The sequence below is a fragment of the Zalophus californianus genome, chromosome 13, assembly GCF_009762305.2.
Source record: "Zalophus californianus isolate mZalCal1 chromosome 13, mZalCal1.pri.v2, whole genome shotgun sequence".
NCBI classification, from domain to species: Eukaryota; Metazoa; Chordata; class Mammalia; order Carnivora; family Otariidae; genus Zalophus; species Zalophus californianus.
This window is the reverse complement of record NC_045607.1, coordinates 9,086,797-9,107,685: the sequence shown is the minus strand read 5'-3', so window position 1 is coordinate 9,107,685 and position 20,889 is coordinate 9,086,797. Positions and strand designations below refer to the sequence as shown.

Genomic DNA, 20,889 nt, shown 5'->3' with positions numbered 1-20,889 from the left:
TTGGCATTAATCTCTAGCAGCTACGGCAGGCATCCTTGTTTTGTTTCTGACTTAAATGAGAATACCTCTAGTGTTTCACCATTAAATATGTTCGTTGATGGCTTCTGATAAACTTTATCATGTTAAGAAGTTTCAATTTTCTTCCTAGTTTACTAAGAGGTTTTCAAAAATTTATAATTGGTGTTGAAGTTTATCAAATACTTTTAAAGCATCTGTCTCGTTGAAATACCCTGTGATTTATTTTTCTCTAACAATGCACTCAATTTATAGATTCCCTGATGGTGAATTTTTCTTTGGAATAAATCTTGCTTGATCATGGTGGATTTTGACTTGTTTTACATCAAGTTGGATTCAAACTGCTAAAATTTTGTTTAGGAGCTTTACAACTATTATATACTTAAGTGGGCTGGTCTATAGTAGTGATTCACATATTAGAGATAATTGGAGAACTTTCAGAAGGTGGTCCTGGCTCAGATGAGTTTGAGCAATGCCAAGTTAAACAGTTTCTTTACCCCTGGACTTCACAGAGACTTTAATATATAAATACTTATTGTGATTTTCCAAAAGGTAGACTATAAATGGAAGTACTTTCTCAAGCTGTTTGACTATAGAGCCTCTTTTTCAAATAACCCATATTAAATTATCTGGACACCAGTGTTCTATACTGATCTGCAGTTCTCCTTTTTGGTGTAATCTCTCAGATTTTTTTTTCCTGTGTAACAGTTTAAAAAACAAAGGGATTGTCTGTCCCCTAATGGTTTGAAAAAACTTGTCTGTAAAACCGTCTGAACCAGTGGCATTTCTGAGTGAGACACTTGGAATGCACACACTTGCCTCGCTTCCCCACAGGACATTTTCCCCAACAGCCAATTCTGCTTAGAAAAGCCTAGAATGTGTGAAAATTAGACTTGATGTATTAGCAAATTGATGCCAGTCACTCTTGCATGGCCCTCAGCTTTTTAAAGGCACCAGCCTTCTGACCACAGTTCTTTCAAAACAGCAGGCCAGCTTCTGTCTGGGAATGCCTTGCTGGGGCTGTGTAGGACATTTTTGGTTACAGGTGCAGAGTTTGCTCCTGTCTTTGGTACCAGCCATTCTAGCTGAGAGTCAAGCTCTGGACTCCACTCCTCATCCAGCTTCATCTTATCCTCTGGCCTGCACCTCTTCCCAAGTACTGTAAGGCATCACTTCTGTAGACCTCTAGATGCCTCCCTCCAGGGCAGTCCCATAACCCTGGTTCTGGGCTTCTGTGGATAAATCATTTGCTCAGCATAAAGGGGAGGTAGAGAATTGCTGGGAGATTGGGGTCATTTTGAGAGGTCTGTTATTAATGGGTCTAAGGCCTGGCTAAGCTTGTGTTGGGTCAGTTGGAACAGTGGGGTCTCCTGAACTGAAGTGAGCAGAGTTGAAGGAATGGCCTGATGTTCACTAAAGCCTGGGGGTGGGGATGTGGGGGCGTCTTCCCTGCAAGAGGCCAACGTGTGTGTGTGTGTGTGTGTGTGTGTGTGTGTGTGTGTGTGTGTGTGTGTGTAAGCGGGTGTCTTCCCTGCAAGAGGCCAACGTGTGTGTGTGTGTGTGTGTGTAAGTGGGGGGGGCGGGTGTCTTCCCTGCAAGAGGCCAACGTGTGTGTGTGTGTGTGTGTGTGTGTGTGTGTGTGTGTGTGTGTGTGTGTGTGCGTGTTCCTCTAGGCGCCAAGAGGCCTGGGGGCGTCCAGGGTTCTTAGGCTGTGATAGGGCTGAGTGAGTGAGGCCTAGGAGAGCTGAGTGGGCTGCGGGGCCCTGCAAGAGACCAGCTTGGCGGAGGGGAGACTAGTGCCCAGACTCCAAGAGGCCTGCGGCTCCTGGGGCTCGGAGGCCGGGCTGGGGGCCGGCCGCGGGCTCGGGGAGGCCGGGCCGGGGGCGGGGGGGTGGTGGCTAGCGGGCTGAGCCGTGGGGGAGGCCAAGGGGAGGCGGGGTGCCGGCCCGGGCGGCGGCGCGGGCTCCGGACGCCAGGGCTCCCGCTCCCCCCTCCCGCCCGAGCCAGCCTCGGGCGCCCGGCGCCTCCCCCGGAGCCAGCGCCAGAGCCGGGAGGCCCAGAGCCCGGCCCGCCGCCGCGGCCCGCTGAGGGAGCCGCGGCCGTCGTTGTCGTTGCCGCCGCCGCCGCCGCCAGGCCGCGCCCCGCCCCTGCCGCCGCCGCCGCCGCCGCCGCCGCCGCTGCCGCCGCTCCCCGGTGAGGCTCGCGCTCGAGCTGCGGCGCCGGCCCCGCCGCCTGGGCTCCGGGCCCGGCCCCTCCCGCGCCGCCCGGGCGATGAGAAGCTGCTTCTGCGTGAGACGGAGCCGGGACCCGCCGCCGCCGCAGCCGCCGCCGCCCCAGCGGGGAACAGTTAAGTGAGGCCGGGCGGGCTGGGCGCCGCGGAGGCTCGGTCGAGCCGGCCCTGCTGCCCCGGCGGGCGGGCGGGCGGGCGCGGGCCCCGGGCCGAGGGGCGGGCGGGCGGGCGGAGCCGGGCCGCGCCGAGGCCTGCGGGCTCGGTGCCCGGCCCGCCGCGGGGACAGGCCCAGCGGCCTCTGCCCAGAGCCCGCGTGCGCCGCGGCTTCTCGAACACCGGCTTGGCCTTGCGGCGGGCAGGCGGGAGGGAAATTAGGGACCCGAATGCCAGCAGTCCCCCCCGCCCCCTGGGCCGGACAGGTGAGGGTCCCCGAGAGCCACCCCCCGCCTGGGTAGGCGGTGAGGCGGCCCACCTGTGCCCAGGCCTCTGCGGCCATCTGCACAGACTGGAGACAGTCGTTTCACTGGCCCAGCCTGGGGTCCAGCTCTCTGTGGTCACGTGGTGCAGACCAGCTTGCACCTGAGCCTTGAGCATCATCTGGGGTGCGGCCTCCTCTGTGACCTGGACACAGCAGAGAGGACACCCAAATGCCAGGGCACCTGTCTAAAGGTGAGGTGCCCAGCCTGGGCAGCCAAGACCCAGAGTACCCATCCTGGAAGCGTGGTGGGAGTGTTGATGAGCACCCATAAAGACTGCAGCCTGAGTGAGGCTCCCGGGCAGGGGCTGGTACAAGAGCTATGGGTGAGCACCAGGGAACATCAGATCCCCAGCGACAGGCCCAGGTGAAGAAGGCAGACCCATGAGCATCTTTGCCCTCTTTGTTACCAACAGACAACTCTTCCTAAATTACCAGCCTTTCTCACTACCAAAGATGTGACTCTTCTGTCCCCTGCCTCTCAGCCTCTTCAGCAAGAAACAGAGGAAGGCCCCAAGAAGGCAAAAGGCAAATGGTCGTTGCCCCTTCTCTGCTCCCCACCCCCACTCAGGAGCCAGCGCCCACTCAGATTTCTGCCACAAAAGCCACAGCAGGCCAGCGACTCTTTAGGGGCCTTTGTCTCTGTTGGTTCCTTCTCAGTATAATCTCATCGTACATTTCTCGACAGCTGGCTGGATCTCATCTCATTTTAACAGGGGGTGGAAAAAAGTCTTATCAGCTGCACCAGAGAAGCCTTAGAAAAGTTAGGGGATAAGCTCTGCGGAAAGCCAGACAAACCAAAAAGCTCAGGGTACTCAGAAGGTTAGTTACAGGGTACAGGGGACACCTTTCTTGTTCATTGGAAATTGTTGTGGTACTTTGAGATATTGGGCCATGCAGAGAATATTTAAATGGAGCCTCTGAGGGGTGGGACCTCTGCTGGGATCTGGGCATCAAGGCCCATGTGAACCAGTTGATTGGTTCATTTGAGCCCAGAACCATCTTTTCTGATCAACATTTTTCCTTCTTTCTGCCTAGCTCTTAGGCCACACTCCTGATTTATGCTGAAGGCATTTCCCTGCCTGCCTCCATCCCACTGGTGGGCTTTCCCCGCATCCAGCTGCAGCAGTGCACCATGGTTAAATGCAAGGACTTTAGAGTTAGACCTCAGCTGAATCCTTGGCTTTCCTACTTACTGTGTGTTCTTGCATAAATTAATGAACTCTTTTGAGCCTCAGTTTCCTCCTCTGTAGAGTGAGGCTAATATCTGTCTCATAGGATTATGGTGAGCCGTGAATGAAATATTGCAAGAGAAGCATTTAACTCTGGGTCTGCCACCGGGCAAGTGGTCAGTAAAAGTTAGTGATTATCCTTAAGTGTTTGTTAACTTATTAATCAGAAGAGTAGCTTCATTTTTACTTTTTCTTTACAGTGTCCTTTTGTTTGTGGTTATTATTTAGCTCTCCTTAGGACAACTAGGAGGAGATGAAAGAGTAAGAAGAACACGGGGCTTGGATTTGGGGATTTGGATTTGAATCTTAGTCTATTTCCTGCAGTCCGAGTGAGCCTAGGCATGTCATGGAACCTCATGGAGCCTTTCTTTCTTTCTTTTTCTTTCTTTTCTTTTCTTTCTTTCTTTTCTTTCTTTCTTTCTTTTCTTTCTTTTCTTTCTTTTCTTTCTTTTTCTTTTTTATTCATTTGAGAGAGAGAGAACACCAGCAGGGGGAGAGGCAGAGGGAAAGGGAGAAACAGACTCCCCACTGAGCTGGGAGCCGGACATGGGGCTCGATCCCAGGACCTAGAGATCATGACCCAAGCCGAAGGCAGATGCTTAACCATGAGCCACCCAGGTGCCCCTCACAGAACCTTTCTGAATCCCGATTTCCTTCTATGTAAAACTGGCGTAAGAATATAACCTACCCTGTAAGGCTGAATGAGTTGATGTATGTGAATGCATGTGGCACTGCAGAGGGTGTGGGGGAGTCCTCACCAAATTTAGGTGGAAGCCAGAGGCAGACCCTGGTTTTCTGGGTTAGACAGTTTGGGGTGGGGAGGGGTTATAAGAAAAAGAAAACAAGAATATCTTGCTTTTGTACATTTTACAAAACCACCCGACCATGTGAACACATTGCTGGGCCCTCCCAGGAGGGGGGTGAAGGGATGAGGGGTGGCGGTGGCCAAAGGTTCATTGCTAGTAGTTTCATGGCAGATCTGCTTCTGGGGGAGTCCGAATCCAAAAGTCGTGGGCCCCTCTGCCTCAGCAGGTTGGAAGTGCTCCATGCTTCCTGTTCAAAGAGCGACATTCGTTGCCACACTGGAAAGTAATGATGGAGTTGGAGCCAAGCATGGGAAATGTCAAAGGTGCTATTATGATGATGAAGATAACAAATGACTACATGGCTGATGTGGTGGGCTGAGGACACTGTATTTAGTTGGTTGCGGTTGAATGAGCAGAGTCTCCTTTGCTGGTTGGGTTGTGGGAGGGGAGGCCTGGAGTCCTTGAGTGAGCTGGCTCTCTCAGGCTGTTCTTGCTCTCTCGGAGGCCCTCCCTGGCCAGTGTTTCACTGGCCCCACTGGCTCTCCTTGGCCTTCTGCTTGCGGCTGCCCTTGAGAGTTGTGGTTTACCTGCGTCCTGTGCGCTTTGGCAGTGGGGTTGCCTGTGTTAGCTCTCTTCCTCTCCCCTGTGTGGGAGGCAGAGCCCCCCGCAGGCTGTACCTGACATTACCTCCCTTGTTGGGGACATCCTGTGGGGCACGTATTTGGTTTACCTGACACACTTCTGGTGAGATGAGCTTGTGCAGGCTGAAATGTGAGAGCCCATGGGCCTGGAGCCGAGGGGCCACAGACCCAAGCTTTGTAGCTCCTCCTTCCCTGAGGACCGGAGGACCATCTTGTTGGGCTGTGGCTAGAATCAACATGAGATCTTTCTAGACACACACACACGCACGCACACACACAAGGCATAGTGTGTGTGTATGTTTTAAACAGCTACTGATCAGCAAAGCAAAATATTCAAAAGAATATTCCTTGACCCTTTAGAACCAGAGCAGAATAAATGAATTCTTAGTGTGCTAAATAGCCCTCAGATGTTTATGAAAATGCAGATTCCAGAGCCTCACACCCAGACCTTCAATCAGAATATCTAGGGGAAGGGGACCCCAGAATCTCTGTGTTTAGTAAGAACCTTGGGTTGTACTTGTGCTTACTGAAACTCGAAAACCACACTTGTAGATGCCTTTTTTAAATTGTAAAACACACAGAAGATAAAATGTACCATCCTAATCATTTTCAAGTGTACAAACTGGTGGCATTAAGGACATTCACATTGTCAGGCAGCTAATCTCTGGAGCTTTTCCATCTCGCAAAACTCTATACTCATTAAACAGTTTCCATTTCCCCTCCCCCCAGGCTCTGGCAGCCACCATCCTACTTTCTGTTTCTATGAATTTGACTCATCTAGGGCCCTCACATATGTGGAATTATATAGTATCTGTCTTTCTATGACTGGCTTATTTCACTCCACATAATGTCTTCAGGGTTCATTCATGTTGTAGTATGTGCCAGAATTTCCTTTTTAAGCTGAATAATATTCTACTGCACGTATGTACCCATTTTGCTTATCCGTATCTGTCTGTGGACACTTGGGTTGCTTCTGCCCTTTGGCTCTTAGGAATAATGCCTTTGTGAACACAGATGTACAAATATCTTTTCGAGACCCTGCTTTCAGTTCTTTTGGGTATATACTCAGAAGCAGAATTGCCAGACCCTAGAGTAGTACTTCTATTTTTAATTTTTTGAGGAATCCCCATACTGTTTTCTACAGTGGCTGCATTTCCATTTCCACCAACAGTGCAGCAGGTTTCCAACTTTCCAAACCTTGCCAACACTAATTTTTTGGCTTTTGATAGGGGCCATCCCAGTGAGTATGAGGTGACAGCTCATTGTGATTTTGGTTTGCATTCCCCTAGTGATTAGTGATGTTGAACATCTTTTCATATGCTTGTTGGCCATCTGTATATCATCTTTGGAGAAGTGTCTACTCAAGTCCTTTGCCCATTTTTTTAAAATCAAGTATTTGTTTTTTGCTGTTGTTGCTAATTTGTAGGAGTTCTTTATAGATTTGGATTTTAACTCCTTAGCGGACATGTGGTTTGGAAATAATTTCTCCCGTTCTATAAGTGGTCCATTTCCCTCTGTCAGTTGTTTCTTTTGATGCAAGTTCTACAAGTTCTGTATACCATATAACCCTGTAGAGGAAATATTATCTATTATTCCCGTTGGAGGGGGGTGGACACTTGGGGCGGGTTGAGCTGTTGTGCCTGTGGTCACACAGCTCTAGGCGGTACGAGAGCCGGGATTCAAGCTCAGGGACCCCTGACTCCAGAGCTAGCGCCCTGTCCATTCCCATTCCCCCGCTGAGCTAATGACAAGGCCCACGGAAGTCTGCAGGCAGTGGCATGAGTTCAAGAAGCCTACAGTTACAGGAGAGGAAATACGAACGAAAAACTTGCGAATCTCTTCCTTCCTTCCCCTTTGCTTAGACCTTAGAAATAGCAGAGAAGTGCAGACAGGTTTTTAACTGTTTTGTTTATCTGTTTGTTTGTTTAAGCATTTCATAAGCTTGTTTCAGAGCCCATCTGCTACCCGCAGTTCCCCCAGTGGTGTGCGTTCGTTCACGCTGCTGCTGATCCGGCATCTTGTGCCTACAGTACCTTCGCTACTCTGCACCCTCTGTCTTTCCAGGAGGCCAGCTTGAGCTCCTGCCCTTCCCTCCCATCTCACCCTGGCAGAACGAAGTGTCCCCTCATGGGCAGTCCCTTTCTTTGGGATGTTTCCCCCAGCCTAGGAGCTCCGCGGGTGGTGGCCGTGCACTTCACCTGGGCCATGCATTATCCAGTCTCGGCCCAAGCCCAGACCAGTTAAATCACAGCCTGGGGGTTGGAATGGGCAGCTGTGGTTTTTGCTAACTCCTTAGGGGAGTCTTACGTGCAACCAGCCTGGAGACGCCCTGGCCCCTGCCAGGCCCTCATCCAGCCTGCTTGGACTGAGTCACAATCACTTCTGGATTGCTGGGAGTGCTGCAGTCCCGCCTCCCCGCCCCTGCAGCCTGCCTGTCCCTAGAATTGTGGTGCTTGTCCTGGGCTCATGGATGCCCAGCCGATGCTGCCATCGGAAGGGGCCCACGGGGCTGTTCTTGCCATTGTCCATGATGCTTTGTGTATCCTTCTTAATTCAGTGAAAGAGGGGCAGTTTTGAAAGGATGATGGGAACTTGATACATCCTTCCTTCCTCCCTCCCTCCCTTCCTTCCTTCCATCCATCCATCCATCCACCCACCCGCCCCATAACCCATTTATTGAGCACCTACTGTGAGCTAGGCCCTGGGTGGACATAACACCTTTGAACAGCTACTGTCCTACTGGGGAAAGTGTGCTACAACCTTCTGAGAGGCGAGGCTGTGTGTTTCTGTGTGTGTATACATGCGTGTGCGCACACGTGTGTGCTAAGACCACGTCCTTGGTGAACAGCAGGGTTCTCCGAATGTGACCTGGATTTTGAATGGTGGGGCAGGTATCCTAGGGGAGGAACTAAGTGCTCTTGGCTGACCTGTTTGGGGAGGGCGAGACTGAAGGATTCTTTCTGAGGCTATTCCCCATGGATAATTACATTCAGGTTTTTGTTTCTGTTCATTCATTCATCAAACATCTAATGAGTACCTGCTGTCTAGTACTCAGAGTTCAGACTGGATCTGCTGTTTGGCCGTCACCTGGAGCTTGTTAGAAATGCCTTCTCAGGCCTCATCCTACACTTTGTTGTTGTTGTTGCTGGGAGTGGGTTCAAGAGTCTCTTTTAACAGACTCTCCAGGTGACTCACGCTTGCTAGTGTTTGAATCTCTGCTCCAGAATGTTGGATTGTCCATTGTTGTCATTGCGAACTCTCCCTCACTGCTTATACAAAGGCGCTCCGTAAATGTTCATGGGCTTACTGCTGTGTGCCAGGTCCTGCCAGGGACTGGGAATATGGGAGGTGCTTCAGGGGGAGGATGACACGTTCAGCCAGGACCTGCGGGTGGCAATAGCCAGCAGGGCACTAGATGCATACCTCTGAGTCTCAGGAGAAAAGTCGGGGCGGTGGAGGTTATTTTGGAAGCCATCAGCATACAGGTAGAAAGATTAGAGGACAAAACATATGAGAAGAAACTCTCAAGACCCCTGTGAAAGTCAGAGGGGAGGGTGGTGGTGATGGGACGTGCCTGGCTGACCTGAAGCCAGGTGTTCTGATGAATTCCCACCTGGCAGCCCATTTGCTTGGTGTTGAGGTAATATTGGCATTTTCACTCTGTAAACCAGAGTAAGGGTGTGACTTACCTTACGTCCCTGAACATCAAGAGAACGTGTCTCTTGGGTCCTCCTGGGATGGTGTCCATTTGTAGAGCACCTGCCTTCTGTTGGGGTTCTCCTTCTTCCTTCTCTCCACGGGACAATATGGCACCAAGACTTGATGGGAGGGGGCAGGGCTGACCCTCGTTTGCAGTGTTTGTGGGCAGGTGGGGGTGGGGCACACAGTATACGGGAGATTGCCCCCCTACCCCCAGCACTAGGTTCCCTGGCTGTGCAGAATCAGGCCTGTAAGAGGCAGGGCTTTGGCTAGGGCAGGGCTGTAGAACTTGATCCTGGATTTATTTTTGGAGAGTGAATTCTGGGATCTAGCCTTGTACTGTATGAGCTGCAGCAACGTGAACCCTAGGCCCGTATCACATGATTTGTGGAAAATCCATTTGTTATACAAATGGTTAATAAAAATCTAAGCATCGGTCAGATAGAATGGATGCATGTATACACCAGTTTCTTTTATTAGAAGTAACAGGCCTTTTCTGGGGAAAAGGAAGTGCTCACCATTGTTAGTTCCCTAGCGGGAAAATTCTTTGCGATCTAGGAGAGCTTAGAAAAATATTTGCTTTAGTTTCCTAATATCTTAGCAGCCTTCCCAGCAGCCTGTGGTCCGTTGCCCCCTGACCATACTCAACAGTGTGATTTGGCTTCTGATGGGGAAAGTGGTCCAGACCAAGTGCAGGAGGCATCAGGATGGCATTCTGGGGTTCCACAGTGAACGCCTCCCAGCCTGTGCACTGTCCTCCATGAGTAGCTCCAAGAGCTGGCTCGCCACTTGCTTGGGTGCTGCATGGGCTCAGGCCACAGCCTGCCATCTCCCGAGGAGGTAGGTCTCTGCACCTTCGCTGCATGCCGGCGGCCCAGTTTGTGTGTGGGGTGGTGTGCATTGGTAAAGCCTGGTCGTGGGCTCCCTCCGGTGGGAATGGGGCCGTGTCCTTCTGTACCTGCTAAAGATTTGTGGGCAAAAAGATGCCAGTAATCATGGGGCAGAAGGGGGCCTGGGTTCTTGCAGACTGCAGCTGCCATGGGAAGGAGGCAAAGTAGCTGCCCCACGATGGGCACAGCGGCAGCCTTCACTGGGGGACAGCCCGTTCTCGGTCTCCACCCCGCTGTTGGTCAGGTTCCCGTGGCGAGTGAAATATTTATCCACTGCTCTTCCCCAGCCCCGCAAGCTGGTGGATGTGGGCAGACAGTTTATGTCTTTTGTGCCCTTGACTTTGGATTTCAAACAAGCTGATTGCAAGTTCATCTTTCTGTAGGGACTTAATTAATCCACTGGTTTTGTCATTTCAATTACAGTAGCCCAATTTAACCTGCCCCCCCCCCAATACTTTGAAATTACTCTCCTCCAAAGTTGTGTGCTAGTCATGCCTTCAGCCCTGGGTGGGCAGAGCTGGCAGAACCCGAGTCTGGGTTCCTGCTGCGCCTCCTTTGATGGAGCGCCCCCTTCCCCCCTGCAGTTTTTGCCCCCCACCCCACCCCGCTGCTGGAAGGGCCTCCGTGGAGAGAGGTCTGAGCTCTGTTAGTTGGGTTTTGATTTCAGTACAGGAGTTGATAAAACGAGATAAACCCCAGGCTCACAGGGCCGGGGAAATTAAACAGAGATGATATCAAAGTTCCCCTGAGTTTTCAACTGTGATACAGTAGCTTAGTTTTCTCCCAGACTTGGGGCCGGGAGGCACGCCTTTGATTCTGAAACAATATTCAGCATCAGTTAAGCCCAGCACTGCTGACTTTTAGGGATTAAGTGCACTGTTGTAGTAATTCTTTGATCAGCTACAAGGGAGCAGTGTGCTGTCTATATGAGAGGCTTTATAGTTAAAGTTCATTTCTCTGTGAACCTGGGATGACAGCATTACCAAGGTGCTGCAGGCCTGGGCGCCGGGGCCTTCTCCAGGTACTGTTTGCAACACTGCAGGCAGAGTGGGAGGCGGGTTTTCTCCTACCCGGCCTTGTTGCATAGTATTCATCAGGTATGACGTGGAAAAAATCCTCCTGGCCTGGAAAACACACCTCACCCTAACTGATCCTCTGTAGCCCCAGTATGTACATGCAACACACACACACACACACACACACACACACACACACACCCCTCACCCTAACTGATCCTTTGTAGCCCCTGTATGTACATGCAACACACACACACACACACACACCCCAACACATTCATACGTACTCTCCTGCCTGGCGGAGAAATCCTCTTGGGGCAGACATAGGAATAGCAGCCCCCAGCCTTGGAAATGATATAGTGGAGGCTGGCCATGCACCTGGGGTAGAGATTGGGATGGGGATTGGGGCCAGATGACCCACAAGGTTAAGTGAGGAGGACCAGCTCAAGGCCAGTGTTGCCACTGCACTCTCCCTTTGTCCACCAGCAGACATGACTCCCAGGTGCCATCACCAGCTTGATTCCTCACCTGGCATTTACTGAGAACTGACTTAATTTCAGGCTGGTTCAATCTTTTAGTCCTGAGAAATCTCAGCCTCCGTTGTCTTGTCATCTAAAATACTGGTCAACTTTTGGCTCTCCCTGCAGAGACTCCCCTTGCAGCCACAGCTTGGATGGTAGAAGTTTCCCTCAATTGCTCCCCCCTCCTCCTGGTGGGCCTCGAGACTTCCAGTTGGTAATGGAGCCCCTGTGTGCTGTCGATTGCACGCACACAGTGCTATACATCAACCTATTCCCTCCTGTGCAGTGCTCGGATCTCCCTCATTAGGCCTAAATTTACCTCCGTCCTACACAAACATGGCCTTAGCTCATTTTTATTGTTGTAAATTATTTATGAGGGAAATGTTGAATCTTGAAACTGAGGTGTGAGGAAAATTAATCCCATGTTACTTTTATCTTTCTGTACTTTTCTCCCCCTTGCTTCACTTATTGGGCTATAGCTGGAGAAACAAGAGCTTTGGCATTTTTAAATATAATTAGTGTTGAAACTGCTTTCTCAGGTGGGTATCAGATGGGATGTTGGTCTCTCTGCACAGTGTCATGGAAAGCAGATCAGATCTGGGAAGGAGGACTAGAGGTAGGTCCTGTTCAGGTGGGCCAGCTGCCAGTTGCATGGCGGCTGACAACTTTGGGCCTTCTTCTCTAAATTTTTTGTCTTCTCTAAAATAAAGGTAATTAGACCCAGCCACCTTCCAGGTTTGGTATGATCATCAGTCAAGAAGGAGCCTAAGAAAGCTTTTTGCGAATTGCAAAGCGCTGTACAAATGCAGCTGGGTGTGTCAGTGTGTTTTGTGTGCAATTAGGATTTTGAGACAGCAGTGGGTCTCTCTCTATCTGCTGCGGAGCTGCTGAGGATGAAATCAGGGGTTGCTGCAAGTAGGCCTTGGTATTTTATGTTTTAGACCAGCGTTGCCTCTTGCCACACAGGTTAATGTTGGTCTTAAACAGCCCGCTCCCCACTCTTCCCTCCCCGGCAGATCTGCTCTGCAGGCTTGCATTAATGGCCCCTTCTCCCCTCTCAGAGGCCTGGCCTGTGACCCTGGGCGGCTGAGTACTCGGCGGTGCCATCCCTTCTGGCTCGAGGCTCCACACAGCCCGGGAAACGTGGAGTGCTAGTTAATAAATGGCCTTTTGTTAGGAAGGTCAATTGAAGTGACGGTAGAGACGCTGTTAAAAGTAATTTGCAGTCAGAAAATATGTAATTCAGGGCAAGCTGCTTTGAGTGATTGCCTCTGCCATGGATATCTTGGGCGTTTCTCATTAAAAGCTTCCTTTGCTGGTGGTGGGGCTTCCTCCACCGCGGAGCCGGCCACGGCCCCGCGCCGCGAGGAGTCATTTGTCTGTATTTCACAAAGGCTGCCTTGATCCCCAGGGTACAGCAACTGGGGGGAAAGGGAAGAAGGAGGCGTGCATCCGAGATGCTCTGTGCTCATGCTCTGCTGTCGCAACCTCCCGTCTGCAGGCTGGGCTGGGACCGTGCACGCATGGGCACAGGCCGCCGGCTCCTTTGTCTGCCTCAGCTGGAGGCAGCTCGCAGCCATCTTGGAACCTGCGGCCGGGCTGCCTCCCCGGTGCATTGTGGGAGCGGCGGGGCTCCAGGGGGCGAGTTTCCCCACTGCCCTTGACCGCCGGCTTCGGGCGGGGAGAGCCGTTGTCACCCGCGCTTCGCGAGGACGTCGTGACCCGGGGACGGGAACCCGTCAGCAAATAAAATATTTACTTATTCCCATGCTTGCCTCCTCTCTCTCTCACAAAGTAGAGGCAGTACTATCTTAATAATGATAAAAAAAACTTACCTCGGATGTTTTATTAAATTCACAGCATGATATTTTAGCACTGGCAGAATTTGTACATTCCCGTTAATGAGTTGTTAATTGCAAAGCGTTTTGGTAACCAACAGCAGGTACCCATATTTTTCAAACGGCAGCGGTGTTATATTCATGCTACCAATACTATGGGATTTTCCAAGTGATGATACTTTTTGAGTAGTGTTTGCTTCGGACTGGGCTGATGCAGATATTTAACGCTAAACCTTCTTTACTGGGGGCATGCATGCCTATTCATTCAATAAATACTTACTTCCTGCCTACTTTGTGCAGGAAGCACCAAGCCCGGTGCTTTATATAAACCTGCCTGGTAAATGAAATTTGAAAATAGAAAATGATGCAGTGGTGTGGCATGGTATCCTACCCCCTGCCCTGGGCTTCTAGAAGCTCATTTTCAGTAGAATTAAGTAAAGCATAACTTAGTTTGGCTTTTGTCATGAACCGAAGTTGAGAGTGTGGTTTCTGCCAGGCACTTCCTAGCCTTGATTGGAGACTTGGCTCAATTTCATTGACAAGTCAGTTTCCGGAGCCTTTTGTGGGCTTCAGGGGACACTGATTACATGGGTGACTTGCATATAGCATTCTGATTGTTCCCATTTAGAAGGCTGCAGTCATTTTTAATAGCCTCTGCCTTTTCTGATTCTAGGCTGAGAACTAAGAATATTTCTTCTCCCTGCCTAGTTAGGCAGGGTGTTTGGTTTGCTTTAGAAGCAGTAACCAGCTTTGAGCGATCTGGTAGACCTACAGTCAGTGGAATTTAATTGCTGCAGAAGGAGGTGGAATTTAACTTGCTCTTTTTCACTGCTTGTCCTTTTAAAAGTATTAGAAGTCATTTACATAGGGTGTTACCTCTTTTATTTGCTTTCTGGTGCACTGCCACTCCAGCTGCCCAGACCCAGTGCTCTCTATATTCTCCTTGTCTCCTCTGGTCACATCAAGAGGCAGTCAGCAGCAGAATAATTCCATTTCCCCTTCCTTTCTCCCGAAGTGCCCAGCAAGAATTATGGTCATTGTTAGTGTTTAGCTTTGAGTAAGTGCCCACATGACCTGCGGGATTAAACACAACAAAGGCACCTGCCAGTCCTCCCAGGAATGGCACCTACCATATTTCCGGCCACTTACGCTGGACCTGTGGGCCCCAAACCTGCCAGTCTCATCTGCTTTTTGTTGAGTGCCTACTGTGTGCCAGGGACTCCTCCAGGCCCTTCATTTATGTGACTCCCTTAGATCTCACAGCAGCTCTGTGAGTGTCCGTATCGTGACCTCTTGCTTGCTCAAAGTCACCAGCCGGTAAACCATGGAGCCTGGACTTGAACGCCATTCCTTTGCCTGCGTTCCCAGAACACTTTCTTCCATGTTTTTGCAAAGCTCTGCCTACTGAACAGTCCACGCTTGGTTGTGCGAGAGGCTGTGGATTTGGAAGTCTGCACCTCCACAAGGAGATACTGTAAGGGAGAGAAGTGAACAGTGGTGTTAGATTCAGCTGTGTCTGCTTTCTCAGAGGAGCTACTGGTATCTGTTCAGAAGTCAGGCAGCTTGTTGAGAGTGTTAAGAATGGTTTGCTTCTGGGTTTGAGTCAAAGTTACCTCCCCGAGCAGGGACAGGCCCTCATTAACTCTGTTAGCTCAGTGTTCAGAGCCAGCGTGAGAAGGGCAGGGGTTAGAGATGACTTGAGTTCTTGATCTGAGGAAAGGGTCGGGTAAGGCCAGGGCTCCTCTAGCTAGTTCAGGTATATGGAGCTTAGCTCGGGATGTTTGCACCAAGTTTCTGGTTCTGTTTGAGACTTTGTATCATTCGCTTTAAATGGTCAGTTTGAATTTTGTGCTTTCTTTCCTTTTCGGAACCAGGACCAATCCACAATGCCTGAAGTCAAAGACCTTTCAGAAGCTTTGCCAGAGACGTCGATGGATCCCATCACGGGAGTGGGGGTGGTGGCTTCTCGGAACCGAGCCCCAACAGGCTATGATGTAGTAAGTCAAGATCCACTAATTCAACCAATATTTATCTCCTGTGTTCAAGACCGCCCGAACCTTGTGTGCAAATGTGCTCCTTCCCTCTGGGAACTTAAACAGGGAGGGAAAGCCTCACCAGTGGGAAGGTGTGGGAGTGTCCTGGTTTGGGAGTCAGAGGACCTGAGTCCACCTGGGCTGTTTCCTGGCCTTGGCCGAGTCACTTGACCTCTGTGATGGTCATTTTCACCTTGGGTAAAACTAAAGGGTTGGCTCTGTTGATTTCTAAACTCACTTCCAATTGTGAAATTTCAGGAACAGGATCCAAGAGTCTGAAAGATCTTTGTCATAGGTTGTCATGCATGCGTTAAGTGTCATCAGTGTATTGCCACACATTCTCATAGCTCTTTACAGTTTGCAGAGCAGTTTCCTCCCTGTGAAGTCATTTGGCTCTCACAGTTCCCTGGAAGGCTAGGAGGGCAAGTAGCTTTTTCTCCACTTTGCTGATTAAGAGAACCCAAGGTCCGACAAGTGAGGTGACAGAGGCCCGAGTCCCAGTCCTTGGGAGTGGTGAATCAGGACCAGACCCCCTTCCGAGTCCACTGCTCTGACTGATCACACCGCTACAATTTAGCAGAGAACTTGCTTTGCTTTTCAGCCGGGCCGGCGTCTGTGGTGGTGTTCGGTAGTACTGATGGCTGGAATTGGTTATTTTGTTGTTTCAGTAGATAAATTGCTTAAAAGGTGCAGAGTAACATTAGGAGGGTTCAGTTAGCAGTGACTGTGGTCTTGTGTCCTGAGATTCTAAGGTGATCTTATTTTCACTTTCCTCATTTTGTTTAAGACAGCATTTTGTTCTTGTTTACTGAAAGTGTGCACCAAGAATGTACAAGAATAAAAAGAATACAAGGCTCACTAGCCAGCCCTGAAAACCTGCCACCATGATTAGATTGGCATCTGATGTCCCAGGGGTGGGAGGGGTACAGTGCCTGGTCCAGAAGAAGCCCTAAAACATGGTTTCGCAACCTTGACACTAGTGACATTTTGGGCCAGATAATCAGAAAACTCTGGGTTGGGGGGCTGTCCTGTGCTACATATATAGGACGCTTAGCAGCATCCCTGGCCTCCACCTACTAGATACCAGTAACATTAACCTCCCTCCGCCCCCCCCCCCCAGTTGTGACAACCAAAAATGTGTGCAGACATTGCCAGATGTCCCTAGGTGGGGGGGTCAGAGGGGCAAAAGCAGCCTCCATTGGGAAGGCTGTAGTAGACATTGGCTCAGCCAGCGCCGGGTCCCGTCCAGGGGAGGAGAAGCCTGTTAAAATGTTCCACATCACTTCCGCAACTGTTTGAAAGCTTATAAACATTTTAAAAGTGAAAGGACAAGGGAATCTTTTTTGACAAAGATTTGAGTCTTACCTGCTGTCTGACTTCAAAGCACTGTTTGAATGTATAACTTGCCATAAAATAGAATCATTAGATATGGCTTTGTGCCATAAAACTCTTGGGGAAGCTAATAAAAATGTTCCTGATTTGAGAAGCCAAAGTGTCGTTTGATGAATTAGACATGAAGCAGCAAGTCATGAATCAGGGCAGGGGCTCAGTGCTCGCGATCTCTGGGAGGACTGGCTCAGGGGTTGCTCTCCTGGGAGGGCTCATGCGGGGGGCTCACACCCAGGGCATGGGTCTCCACATCTTCTTGCTGTTCTCCTTTGTTGATCTGTGTCTTTAACATCCTGTTTGTACCTTTGGGGTCATCTTGAAAGCTCGGCTAGTGGGTGGCAGATGGCCTTTGATAGTCTGGTTTTCTGAAAGTCTTGGTAAGTCTGACAGGAGCAGAATCTATCCCTATCATTTTCTCCTAACATCTAGCTCAGGGCAGAAGAGCGCAGTGTCAAATGAGTAAAATTAATAAGCACATTTCATGATTATGCTGTACCACGCATTATAGTGAAAGGTGAGCAGGGCAAGAGGCTCCCGAGGGTCAGCCCGGCAATTACCCAGCCTCTGCACGCGGAGATGGAGAGTGTCCGAGCTCCCTCTGAAAGCCCTTTCGGGGAGACGGGTGGGAGATGTCTCTTTGTACTGACCGCTGGGTTGTTCCCAGATAGGATCTGGTTCCCTAGAAGTCTGACCCTGAGTTCAAGGGGAATGGGGGCGGGGGGCGGGGCGGGCAGGGAGGCCAGGGGGAAGAGAGGCACTTCCCATTCCTTTTATCCGGAGTTTCATAGAACGTCAACCTCCAAACCGAAGTGTAAGGCATTTTATGGTGGTGGGCTTCCGAGATGCTTAGACTGAACTGCAGTGGCTGAGGGAGCTTGCTGTGGATTGTGGCAAGACCCCTCTCTGCCTGTCACATCTGTGGCAGGATTAATCCCTCCTGTGCACAGAGTATGGTCAGTACTGTGACCACAGAGCCCCGAGAGTTTGGCAGGGATGGACCGCTGACCCTGGGCAGCACGGCCACACGCCTTGCTGCTTGTTTGAAGCCAAAGATGCCACATGTGTGTTTATAAAAATTTAATTTTATAACTTCCCTTCTCTCTAGGTCAGGGGAAACTTCTTAGGCTAAGGGGTGGGATTATTTGCTAAACTTCTCAATTTATTGTCCCTATTTCTGCAGTCCTCTCTGAAATGTCTGTCCTTTCTGTTCCACTGCCACATTCTCAGATCTTAGCGTGACTGGTGATGATCCTTCCTGTCATCAGAGGGCCGGTGGGTCGCCTGTGTCCTTGTGACGTCATTGCAGCTGCGCGCTGACTCTGTGTTGGAGATGCCTGGCATTTGCTGAGGGTAGTACATGCTGTTTTATCATATGTGGATGGTCAGTTTTCAGCAAACCGTAATGCCTAGAAGCTCTCTTCATTAATTCTGTGCAGAATTAATCTTTGATTCCCGAGTCACTCTGGGATATAGCAACATCTGAGGGCATGAGGCTGGCCATAAAGGCTGACGGCCAGTGTGGGTCTGTTTCTATGTATTTCTGGCAAAATACATGCTAATACATCCTAACTTTTACATCCTTTTGCCTTTCTAAACAAGTGCTTACAACTCAGAGACTAAAGCCTCCAACACCGTATTTATGAGATGACTCTCTCCAAAACGGAAATAGCTTCCTTTGGTAATATGCTTTTTGGTAGTATACTTTCATATGATAATATGCTGTTTGGGCAAAAACTAACAAAACAAAAAGTCAACAACACAGAGAAAGAATAATCAAATGCTCTAGAGCATTTTAACTTAAATTGTCTATTTATCCCACCTGTTTTGTGAGCAAATACTATGTACCAGCTAGGAACGGGGAACATAGTGGTGAGTGAAAACATACAGTGTCCTGCCTTCATGAAGCTTACAGCCCAGAGGAAGAGGAAGAGAATTAAATGATCACGCAGATAAATGTAAAATAAAACTGTGGTGAGTGCTTGGAAGGGAAGTCCTGACACACTGTTGTTCCTGTCAGATCCCGCTTTCCAGACCTGTCCACCCTTCTTGCTAAATTCCAGATTACGACAGCAAGGACTCACTCCAATTTACTTCTAGAAATCCCTCCCTTTCTTCTCTACCCTGATACCTGCCAAGTGTGTGTCCTCCAGCATTTTCTGAGCCTCTCCCAGGGCACCGCCTCAAGCATGCTCAGGGTTCTTTGGCTCTGGCTCTCTCCCCGGCCACCGCACTGCACCATTCCTGTTGGTGACATCTGTGAGGCTGCCCTTGGCTGGGTGCAGCTCCCTGCTAACCTAGCAATGGCTGCTCCCACCTTTCTGGCCTGAGTGGGGATGGACGCTGCTTTCCCTACCACAGAACAGCTGAGACCAGAGTCACTTTTCAGGAGACTTTTCTGGAGCTCTGAGGATGAGAGGAATGAGAGAGTAAAACTCAGAGAATATGAGATTATGCTACTGAGGCTCAGTGTTCTTTGACCCCCTACTTGCCCAGACTCTGCCTTCATTCTGCCTACCCCAGACGATGTTTAGAGTTGAATCCCAGCCTCGGAGAGAGGAGATGTTTTTTCTTTTTCCTCTCTCCAATCTAAGACCTCCTTCATTCTCTTCGAGAGAAACCTCACCCTGTACACGGAATCTTTATGGCACAGTCACCCCAAAGTGACAGATTATCCTTTAACTCAGTGACTACTTTCAGATGTCCACGTGGGGGATTCTCAAGCTTTTGTGGGTCTCAGTCTTCCGGTGGACCCCACACGCCAAATTCCTGCTGCAGTAGCTCTGGGGCGGGGCCTGAGAATTTCATTCTAACCAGTTCCCAGGTGATGTTGAGGCTGCTGGTCCTGGGGCCACACTTTGAGAACCACTGGTCTAAATCAAGTCATTCTTAAATAATCTCTACATGTGGCCAGCACAGGTCTACCTCAGGGAGGGCTATGCTAGAGCTTTTTCTGTTGCTTTCAGCCTCTCCTGATTTAGACGTTAGGAAGTCTCTGGGGATGTGTGCGTATGTCTGTGGGTTTTTCTTTTTTAAATATGTTTTAAAAATATAAATGGAATGGTGCTATTCACACTCTCCTACCTTTTAAAACATATTGTGGGCATAGATAGCTCTATATCAATCCATATAGATATATCTCATCCTTTTAATAATGAATATTGTATTATCTGGCTGTGCCAAAATTTGGCTAATAATCCCACACTGAAGGACACTTAGTTTGTTTCCAATTTTTGTTTTTAATACGATAAACAAGGTCCTTGCACATGTATCCTGGCATGGTTGGCCTACTGGATCCAAAAAACAATTCCATAGGTTGGAATTACTGGGTCAGGGTATTCACATTTTAATTTGACAAACATTACTGATTGCCTTCCAGAAAGGTTGTGACATTCTGTCAGTCTCCATTCTCACTAAGGTGAAAGTGAGTAAAATGAATTTTGGGGGGGAGGGCAGGGGATGAACTGACAGTCTCCCCCTCCCCTAGGCTTTGTGCCCAACTTCCTGTTGTCCTAGGACTTTTCCCAGTGGGCATACCTCCAGGAGTGAGGGCCTAATGATAGTATGCACACTTGTTGCGATGCTAGCCAACAAGAGGTCTGTCATCCCTGAGAAGCAGAGACCGTGTAGGACAAAAATCCAGCCTCATTTGGCACACATGATTTCAGTGTATCTTCTAGTCTCACTTCCTTCTACTAGCTTCTTCTCTGGCCTCACTGAACTTCTCACTTTCTCATGGTCAGAATAAGCAGAAAACTTTGTACCATCAGGCCTCTGAGTCTACTTTTTCCAGAAATCCGGAATTTCTGTACCTCCCTCCCCACTTTTTGGGTAAAATTTTACCTCTCCTTCAAAACCGCGTTTGAGTAGCTCCTTAGTGAAATTTTTTTCTGACATTACTCATTCATTTATTTATTCATGCACTGGTTTCATAAATATTTGTCAACCAGCTGCTATTGCGTGAGGCCCTGGGAATCCAAGGCCTGGGAAGGTTGGGTTCCACCAAGTGGAAGGTCAGAGGTGAGGCTGGGGGAGCGGATGAGGCTGGATCACAGCACAAAGGAGTTGGCTGTTATTCTGAGGGCGGCAGGGGTGGTCAAAGGACTT

General features: G+C 49.8%; 1 protein-coding gene across 3 annotated transcripts in view; it reads left to right on the top strand.

Moving 5' to 3' along the window:
• The first annotated feature begins 2,187 nt into the window (after positions 1 to 2,187).
• MVB12B (multivesicular body subunit 12B) overlaps positions 2,188 to 20,889 on the top strand; it is a 181,880-nt gene continuing 163,178 nt past the window's right edge. Inside the window, exons 1-2 of one of the 3 annotated variants that reach the window (XM_027615789.2) lie at positions 2,188 to 2,361; positions 15,238 to 15,360. In XM_027615789.2, coding sequence (XP_027471590.1) covers positions 2,287 to 2,361; positions 15,238 to 15,360 — 198 coding nt within the window. In that variant the 5' untranslated portion in view covers positions 2,188 to 2,286. Of the gene's footprint in view, positions 2,362 to 2,939; positions 3,088 to 15,237; positions 15,361 to 20,889 lie in introns of those variants that run through there. The other 2 variants (XM_027615790.1, XM_027615791.1) reach the window with 2 other exon arrangements.